This window comes from Macrobrachium rosenbergii, chromosome 58, assembly GCF_040412425.1.
Source record: "Macrobrachium rosenbergii isolate ZJJX-2024 chromosome 58, ASM4041242v1, whole genome shotgun sequence".
Lineage (NCBI taxonomy): Eukaryota > Metazoa > Arthropoda > Malacostraca > Decapoda > Palaemonidae > Macrobrachium > Macrobrachium rosenbergii.
Window position 1 is genome coordinate 23,033,769 of NC_089798.1, and position 10,751 is coordinate 23,044,519.

General features: G+C 35.1%; 1 protein-coding gene across 1 annotated transcript in view; it reads left to right on the plus strand.

The window, feature by feature from the left end:
* Positions 1–4,156, plus strand: part of rb (adaptor related protein complex 3 subunit ruby) — an 819,028-nt gene extending 814,872 nt beyond the window's left edge. The window contains exon 16 of the mRNA XM_067101830.1: positions 3,795–4,156. Within this exon, the coding sequence (XP_066957931.1) occupies positions 3,795–3,951 (157 nt within the window). The 3' untranslated portion in view covers positions 3,952–4,156. The remainder of the gene's footprint in view (positions 1–3,794) is intronic.
* Positions 4,157–10,751: the final 6,595 nt, after the last annotated feature.

Here is a 10,751-nt window from a genome sequence, read left to right on the forward strand (position 1 = left end):
TCAAGCAAGCTAAAAAGCAGGAAACCGTCTTACACGAACTCAAAACAGTGAGCAAGTGTATCGCGCCCAGGACCATAAAACCGATCATAAAATCTGGAACCTGTGGCCTCGCGATTCAGCTGACCAGGCATTACCAAGCGCTTTGTCAAGAGTTAACGTTCCAGCCATATCTGTAACCGTGCCTTCAATAGGAGGCGTTCACATGAAATTCCATGAAAAGGGGCTGGACAAAGTGAAGTAGTTCACCATTTCTCCAGTTAGACGTTATAGGGAGGTGCTAGTAACACCTCCTCCTGAGGTCATTGCCAATCAAACCCTCTAAGGAGAGATTTTAACAACACCCACAACTGTCCTTCCCAATCAAGCTGTTCAAGGGGAGGCCTTACAGATAAAATCTTCCAATGAGGTAACTTCAAGGGAGGAGATGGAAGACAGCAAGAAGAACCAGGGGTTCCAGAGCAGAATGAAGCCAGGGAAAGATCAGTAGAGTGGTTAGTCACAAATACAAGAAGAGGCAGTTCTTCCCCCTAGCTGCCGTGGTCCCAACCAGACTCTGACCCAGGGCTACTTAACCAGACATAAACTGAACTTCGACTAGCAAGAGTGGTTTTCAAGATAGTAAAACTGTAACCGTAATTGTACTTGTGTATGTAATTAACTTTTATCATTAAAGTAAGAAGCTACCCATTTCATCTCCATTACGCCTTTCTGAGAGATGTAATTACATTTCATGTACAGTATATCCCTTCTAAATAATAAACTCGTAAGCTACTGACTATGGGAAGAGATGCTGTGGATGAATATGTCGCCGACTTAGAAGAAAAACGCAGGTAAGAAGGGAACAACAAATGTCACACAAGTTATGAAATTAAACTTGTGCCCGACATTAGGAAATGAATATAAGGAGCAGTAATTAGTGAACATTAGTCTGTGCAAAATCCGCGACTTAGTGAATTTTCTGCAATATATTTGGAGATAAGTTCCACAGGAAAACCTGCGATTAACTACAAGGCACAAATGCCGATCCACGGTCTGGTAGGGACCGACTGTGTATATATGTTTTTTCTAAGCCTTCTTTTTTGCCTAGTTTAAGGTAGCATATGCAAGGAGGCATTGTGCTTTTATTGTTGGGGAACAAGTTGGTTGCACTTAAAGACAAAGTTTCTTTTTGGGTTCTTGATGGAAACGACATAAAATATAAGATTTTCACCTTGGGTTGCCTGCTGCTTCTTAGGTAAGTCAGCTGGACTCGAGACTGAAATATGCTAAGTCCAAACCTGGACTTGTAAAAACTAGGTGCGAGGGAGTGGTAAAATTTGGAAGTCCAGTTACTACTATAAGGGCAATGTACCACACTCTGCACATACCATCTGCATCTGCTCTGACTCTGTCGTATACTCTAACTTTTGCTCTTACTGCCCTCCTTCTCCTTCTCCTTCTTTCTCCCTTTCATAATGCTTTGCTGGTGACGACTGAATTGTCATAGTTTTAGGTGTGTCCACTATGTCACTGTTCACCCCCTTTAATGTGCTTCACTATTCACTGTTCTGTTCACTTACCAATGAGTTCTTAGCAGCGGTTTGCAAGTGTTTTTGTAACCTCTCACCTTTCCTTTATGTTCTAGAATGAATTATGACACTTGCTTGTTTCCATATGGCAGTGAACACCGTTTCGAAAGCCATTAAACTTTTGTTTTGTCTTAGTGCTTGATCAATGCTGCCCATTTCCTCTCTCTCTCTCTCTCTCTGACTCATATCCACAAGTTCACGTGTATTTATGATAGATTCATAAATAATTTTTATGAATACTCTCTCTCTAACAGTCTCGACCAGGCTACCCAGCTGACTCCAGCAGTGTCTGACTAAAGTAAAATAATATTAAGTATGAGGATTTCCAACAATATGCATATTAGGTATAAGTCAGTTTACATAGTTCACAAATCAGACTTGAAATGTTAAAGTTAATACATAGGCAAACGTAAATTCAGACTAGTTGAAATAGAACTTGAAAGGAAATGAGTTACTCATAGTGTCTCAATAAAATTAAATGTAATGCTATAAGCAATCTCAAGTGTCTTACATACTATAAACTACTTCAAACTAATCTTGATTCTCCAAAAACTTGAACAATACTTACTATCCAAGCTACATCAGCTTTACTTGGTCCTCAGTCCTCACATTTTGGTGGAATTTGTTGTTGCCTATCGTGCCATGTGAATAACTTTCGGGATTTGGACTTCTCTCACTTCATTTTTCTCTCTTCTATGACGAACTATGATGAGGTCTGTGATGATCAATGTCGGAGTCATAACCACAGTTAAGCAGAAAGTGATGCAGTTCCTGATAATGTTGAACCTCATGACCTGCTTCTTTTCTTCTATTGTGTGGATATACAGTACAATCTTGGAATCTTGAAGGTTTTGTTCAGTAACTTAAATTGATGTTCTTCTATTCTTATTTTTGTGTCTGGGATAAACATGTCAGGACCCATTATTTTGCATCCACAGTGTATCTTCAAGTTGCAGTCACTGGCATATGTGACTTCTTCACATTTTATGCGAAAGGTGCCCCTTTTTGGATTAAAAACATATATGAGATCTTGTAGATTAGTGATCTTAATTTCTTGAGATTGCTCTTCCTGAAATTGGCATGAATGGATATCACATCCTGATTCTGTACAGTATAAGAGTGTATAAGCAAGATGTTTTAGGCTTGTGAATTATATTTAGATGATTTGCACCACAAATCGTATAGTTGAAATGTGTAACACATTATTTTATGTGAGTTCTCTTTGACTTCTTCAGTGTGAATGTGAGTGTCTTCTTGTATAAGGAGTTCTGTTTGTTCAGTATCCAATACTAAAGTATGATTTGCGACAAGTAGGAAAAAGGGATAAAAGAGTAATCTGTACTTATAGACCTTTTTCATATTTACAGGAATAGCAATTAGTAAGCGTTTTTCATATTTACAGGAATAGTAATTAGTAAGCCTTTTTCATATTTACAGGAATAGTAATTAGTAAGCCTTCGTTAGTTAAAGCAGCTCCAAGGAATGGGTAGAGTAAGTGTGTTAGTTCAGTGGGGAATTGGGGTATTTATTATATTTAAATTTTGCATTAGTATTTATTTCTTGCAATTCTTTCAATGTTAACAGGTTTGCTGAGACTTTTCTGTGAGAAATTGTTGCTAAACTATTTACAGAATCCTGTAATTCGTCTCCCACTCAAATTACCTCTATTTTTAAGGTTATTACAGTAAAAATTAAATTCATTGTGCGGAAACAATTTTGGGGTTCTTTTTTAAAATCCTTTCATTTAATATCCCACCACTTATTGTGTTAAGTCCCTCATCCTACCCTCCTGCACCCACAAGTACTCTCTACTTCCTATATCCCTATCATGGAATTTTACAAATGCCTTGTATAATTCATCCACCTGTTACCCCAGCTTACATTTCATCCATTTTCTCCCAGTATGCATTTCTCACTTCCTTATGAAACTCATTGGTTTTAATTACACTTACATTCCATCCCTTCACAAGTTTTGGTAAAGACTTCTCTATGTTTTTTCAGGAGGTTAAAAAGAATGTCAGTACTGAATTGTATGTTTTTTTTTTTATTCCATGGTCTAACAACAGGGTGTAAATTTCACTTTTATTTTGAATATTGTGCTATTCTTACATAAAGATGCTGTGCTAAGTAGCTTTGCATTAAATGTAGGGATAGATTTACATTTGATCACGATATTTTTCCATCCATATGCTGGTTAATGATAATACTACTTTGTACTTCTGACAGGTTTGGTGGTCAGACAGCATCGGGAAAGGTTCTTGTATTGCTCAGTTTAACAGTACCTGAAAATAATCAGGAGTCTCTGCTTACCATCAATTGTGAAAAAATGGTAATATCTTCCATGCTTCTAAAAGAATTCCAGTCATCATTTGCCAAAGGTTAATCACTATAACACTGTATGTCAGAATGTGGATTCGTATATTAATTAATTCCAGCTGAATTTTCTGTTGTAGTTAACTATTATTGGAATGCTTCATTGTAGCCTCTTTTAGCTCGTCACGTTATAATATATATTTATATATATCATCATTTATGAACTTGCTTACTCTGTGTCTTTTGACTTAATCTGTAAATAGTACTGGCAGCAATATTTTGAGGATTATATGTACTGATGATTACTCACTTTAACCAGCTGCGTCAGCCAATATATTATATTATTATATATTGGCGACAGCTGTTATTGTGTTATATTAATACCTGGATTTAACATTAATTTTGATTTGATGAGTGAGTTTCTTTGCTATTATTATTATTATTATTATTATTATTATTATTATTATTATTATTATTATTATTATTATTATTATTAATGATAGTATATTGTTAAGGAACAAGCTAAAAAGCATTTAAAAATGAAAAGTTCGATTATTTATTTATATTAAATAACCAATCAATAATTTTTCAATTATTGACAAATGAGCAAAAGACAGTGTGCTGAAGTGTACCCTCAAGTAACAAATGTCTTTTGACACTTTGTACTTGAGGGTACTGTACTATACACTCTTCCTGGAAGAGTGTTGTACAGAGGTTCTGGCATTGCACAATGTTTCGAGAACGCTGGTTGTAAAGTCGCCCCTCTTGTACAAAGGAAATGTCACATGGGCACGTTTTCTGGCATATTTTTTGCATCTTGCAGCCAGAGATTGGCACCATTGTTTGCATGGAAAGAATAACCTGTATAATGTATCCCAAATCGATGAAAACATGAAGTATTCCTTTAATCACTAAGTTGAAAACAATTTTTATCACCATAGTCTGCATGTTGCTAATTTCCTGTAATCATAATGTTCTATTCGGTAAATTTGCTTATGAAATTGATAGGGTAAGTATCTTACTGGGTTAAATGCTCATTGAATGCTGTATAAAATAAATACATGTTTCTGCCATCAGATAATTCAGGCCATGTGCAGCTTTCGATAGTAGCCCAGGTACTCACTCCATTTAGTTTTGAAAAAGACAGGTGGGAGAGCGATGTTGAATATCCCTGTGTTCATGACGCAAACCAATATGACCACATTTGAACCAGTCTCACTCAGTCCCAATAATCATAAGAATTGATTGTTAGGTACGTTATTATGAATAACAGTTTTAGACAAAGAAGAGTGATGTGTTATGAATAAAAAATCTTTGAAAGGACAATTGAGCCATTGTCAGTTATTTCACAAGAATTCGTAGTCTTTTATTTTTATTAAATCATGACTGTGTAACTTGAACAAAATTGCACTGGCAAGCTTTGCTCTGCAGAAATGTAAAACCATAAAATAGATGCAGTGCTTGATAATATAAAAGGGTGAGAATTTCAGTTTCTTGTGATTAGAATTTTGCAAACAACCTAAAGTCATTGTGTGTTATTTTATACTCAGAGGTTATAGGAGCTGTAGGCAATATGTGAAAAAGAGTGCTTGATATTAAAATTAATTGTATGTTGTACTGTTTTGATTTTTTTATTTCTTACAGCCATTGCTGTGTTTCTGTTGTTGTGTGTGTGTGTTTTTTTTAAATTGTTAATGCAACTGCTTCTATGCTGACCTATGAAAAACTAAGTGACAGTGGTAAGAGTCATATTTATGTTCGCAGTAATGTACCTTGTTTAATGCTTCTGCATTAACATGCTCACAAAATCTGTTAATAATATAAAAGGAAAATTAGAAATCATTCTCGATTGACGTGGATAAAAATGATGAAATATTTAGGGACTTGGGTAAAGTCAAGAATGGTAGTAGTGTTAGCCAGAGCCATTCCATGAGGCAACGCTTGTAATCAGAGGTTCATGCCCTTGTTGGGGGGAGGGGAATATATTTAAAGGTAAATAAAAGGAAATTATCTGTCCCTTTACTTGTAGAACAGTACCATCCCAAAAGCATACATTGTCAGTCAGGGTTAAAGGTGTCTTTAAGTTTCTCCCCTAACCGGAAAAAGAGGAGGAAGAATTGGCGCAAAGATAACAAAAGAAAAAAATATTACCTTGCGCCCCATCTCCTTCCTTCTTGGTCATTTCCGTTGCTGGGGCATCCTGTCAGAAAACTGTCTTGAATCGTGGTAGGAGGAAGAATTTAGAAAGGGCAGTCCGTTTATCATTTCTTTTACAGGTACCATGCAAATTTAAGAACAGTAATTATTTTTTGAAAGGATTTGATGAAGACTTGTAGATGGCATAAATTATTAATGAAAGGGGTGTTGACTAATGTTCCAAGAGTAAAAATCTTGAAAGTTTTATACTTATAATTGTAGTTTAAAATTATTTTGAGAAACATTTCTTGTTGTGGACCCAAAACCTAGAATGAAAGTATCAATTGCTAATAGAGTAATTGTAAGAGAAAGCGCAAGAGCAAGTATCAAGAACTCCCTGTGAAAGGAAGCATATGTAACAGTTAGTAAACATTGAGTTTTGAAGGAAATATGATTATCTTTTCATATTGCTCATGACAAGTATTGTATGTATTCTTAATTGTTTGTAGTTTAATAGTACAGGAAAGAAAATAAAAAATCCCAATAGAAATCTTTTCATTCAAAATTGTTTCCTCTGTGAATTAATTTTCTCAATGAGACTTCGCTCATCTGGACATGCATGCTAGAAATGTTCAAGAAATAAATCATGCCTGGCATTATAATCATACCTAGTGTCAGAAAACAGTTATGCAATACTAAAGTGTAATGAAGTAGGATTAAATATGAAAATTTATATGAAAAATCTTTTATTGTTAAAAAGGCAAAATCAGTTGATCAGATGCAAAATAAGAATTGTTAGGCAGTTCTAATTCACACCTAGATGTAATTGTCACCTAGAGGATTTGTAACTGCAGACTTTACAGAGTTTGTCAAGTTTTCCCACCAACCTCCCATCAAAGGAAACCCTGACACAAAATTTCTAGTTGGGGACGGATGACCATAACTTTCTGCAGTTCGCTAACAGAAGCCATGAAAGTTTAACAGCTGAATAGGACACAGATGGAAGACCCTATGTGAAATGATTCTGCAAATGGCAAGCATACAATCAAGCACACTCGGTAAATTTGTAACTTCCAAATGTGTGGCTTTGACTACTGCACTGATAAGAGCAAAATATAAAGCTGTTTAGAAAGAAAATCAGTGTAAAACAGAGGAGTAAGAAAGTTAAGACCAGTCACTGCAAATGATGTTGCAGATTTCACCTAAATTTAGAATTCTGGAGGAGGAGCTGCAGGTTCACCATAGGCTCTTGAATCATGTCTTTAGCATCTACCCCCCACCTCGATTTAGGACCACCTTGACGTGGTGAGGGGGCTCTTGAACTCCAGGAATCTGTTCCCGGGTTTGAGTCCAAGATTCCCATATACCATTCTGTATTCCTTGGAGTTAATTTTTGCGGAATTTTCCGCTTTTGCTAAAATTTATTGGACCTGATAAATAGGAAAAGAGATCATAACTGGGATTGGGTTTATATCTGAAGCTAAATAGTGGGAACTGTGGTAGGACCATCAACTGCCTGAGAGATATCAGGCGGAATTAATCTTTAGGGCTGGACCAAGGATTCCAGTGGGGGGCCGGGTGTCTGGTTCTGGGGATAGGACTCTCGGCATTCTATCCTGTTTGCCCGTAACATGATTAGGGTGGGGATGATTGTATTCCAGTAACATTGTCAGTCCTAGCAAGCGGGTTTGGCTTACACTTGGGCCACTCTAATCATCTTGTGCTATCCCCTGTGGGGTAGGGTAAGGAGTGGACATTTGGGAGTCAGTTCTCACTTGTGCCATTGGTGGAAGAGTAAACCCAGTGAAAGGCTAATGATATCATTTTAAGATTTTCAGGTTTATTTACTTTTTTTCTTTCTTTACCTCAATCTTTATGCCCAGTAGTGTTAAATATTTAAGTACCCCTGGCCCCTTTGATGGTAGCGACTCGGCACAGTTGACAACCGCTGGAACCTCCACTGACGACCTCTCTCTGGAAAAATCAGAAAAAAATGCTAATATAATTACACTGGAGCACTATGCTCCAATGAAAAGCAAACAAAAAAATAAAAAGCAAATATCTTGGTCCAACTTTGACTCACTTCGACTCCCTCTTTGGAAGTGGAAATTGGTCAAGATTTCTGACCTTAGAAACAGAGAAAAAAATATCGGCATTGAAATTAGAAAACTTCCTGTTGAATCAACATTCAATAACTGAAATGTCATTCAGACAAATAAAAAGAGCAGATGTGGTTGACAGAAACCACAGTAAAAAATCAATAAGAAAATTACTTAACTATAAAAAATATTGATAATGTAAAAGTACGTATAAAAAAACATGACAATATGAACAGTGTACAGGGTACCATAGTATTCCCTGATAATGATGAACCAATAGAAAAGAATATATTACTGGATTCCCTTAAAAAAAGTTACAACAACGTACAAGATTGTGAAATATACAACATAGCCAGCAGACGGAGTGATGGAAAAACAGTGAGAAAAGCAAAGATAAATATATTTGAAGGCCATGAATTACCCTTAAAAATTAAAATCTTGGACCAAAGCAGAGAACTGAGACCATATGTTCCAAAACCACTACAGTGCCAAAACTGTAGTGCATATGGACATACAAGGGAAAACTGTTGTAATACATCTATATGTGCGTACTGTGGATCTGACAAAAACATACCACACAATGGAGGTGTGGTGAGCCAAAATGCGTGAACTGTGGACAAAATCACCATGCAATATCTAAGGAGTGTATGTATTATATATACAACACAGAATTAAAACTACTTCAGGAAAAGACAGGAATGCCTGTAAAGGAGGCCAAATTAGAATTAAAAGTTAGAGGAATGAATGATCCCGCAAGGAAACGAACGTTTTCTACTGTAATAAGATCAAACAATGAAACAAAAATGGAAATAGATAAGAGTAACAAAACCCTGATAGCTCAGTCTCAAAGAAAAAGAACCACTTTGCAAGAAGAAACTAATATAGCAAAGAACCAAGAAATGTATACAAATATTTGATCAAATTCATTTGAGATATTAAGAGAAATGGAAATACTAGAAGATAATACAAGCATCACAGAAATATTAGAAGATAGTTATGATGAATTAGAAGCTAAAGAAAAACAGAGGCCTTTAGAAAGAACTCCAACCAAGGCCAACAAAAAACCAACTATTATTAGAGATACATCCATTAAAATAAAGGCGGGAGACCCCAAGAAAGAACATAAACCAAAAAATGTCAAGAATATACCTTTGTCTCCTAAAGTAATAATAAAACCAATGGAAAGAGATACCCAGAACATCAAAGAAATAGTAGAGGAACAAACCATTGACAAGAGTGATTATGTGATGGGAGAAGAGATTACTCCATCACCAACAATAGATGCAGCAAGAGTAAATGAAAAAACGACACATGAAAACACATGTGGATGTAATAAATGTTTCATTGAACTGTGCAACAAAAACAGAAGCATAACAAAGGACAGTTTAACAAACACTATACGAAATTTTATAAGATACAGAAATAAAGAAACTACTAGTTTAGACACTCACGAAAAGGGCTGTGTGTGCATTGGGCACTTAATATCTTATAAAGAAAAACAAATAAATATCGTAAATAAAATATTTGAAAAAATGCAAATTGATGATCCACAAAAAGAAAATAACACTTGAACACACTAACATAATATTTTCAATAATTATATTATACAATGGAACGCAAATGGTCTACAGACCAGATTACATTTGGATGAAATGCAACGATTACTAAGGGAATACGATATTATGTTTACAACATGTCAACAAAACAATATCAACAATACCTTAGATATCTACAGTCAGAGAGGAAGAAGGGAATTTAGGTACTGCTATATACGTACATAACAAAGTATGCTATGACAAAGTGCCTGTAAACTTTGCTGGTCTGCAAATATCGAGTATTAAAATACGAGTAAAAAACGATAATTATGTAATTTATAATTTATACAACCAACCTAATAAAAATTATGACTGACAAACTTAAAGATTTACTTAATAATACCAAGGAACCTACATTATTAGTAGGTGATTTTGATGCTCACAACCCGATGTGGGACTGTAATTGTACAGACTCAAATAGAGCAGGAAGTAAAATAGAAGAATTCATAGATTCATATGACATTTGCTGTATAAATGATAACAAAATCAGCACATATTTTTAAAACATGAAACATGGAACATTTTCCTCAATCGACTTAACTCTATGTACAACAAACATAGTTGACAGATTGGATTGGAGTACAGTTGATGACTTGCATACAAGTGATCATTTCCCAATATTAATTTCATTATTACAAAATAATCCCACCAAGCATGTCCCTCAATATAACATTTATAAAGCAGATTGGGAGAAATGTTAATTCCACACTAGGAATATCCCACAATTTGAATATTTAAAAGACCATAATGAAACTAATAAATTTCTTGTTGATTTCATTAAAAATGCTGCTGATAAAGCAATACCAGTCAAAACCCCATCCAACAAAACACAAAGTTCCATGGTGGTCCGATATGTTAATAGAATTAATAAATATAAAACACTCAATAGGGAGACGATTAGGTAATTTGAATAGAAAGTTCAATAAAATAAGTAAAATAAATAAAACATTACCGATATTAGAAGGAACTTTACAAAAAATTACTATATTATTGCTAGAAATTGATACATTAAAACCTCTATACAACAAAATATCTGCAAA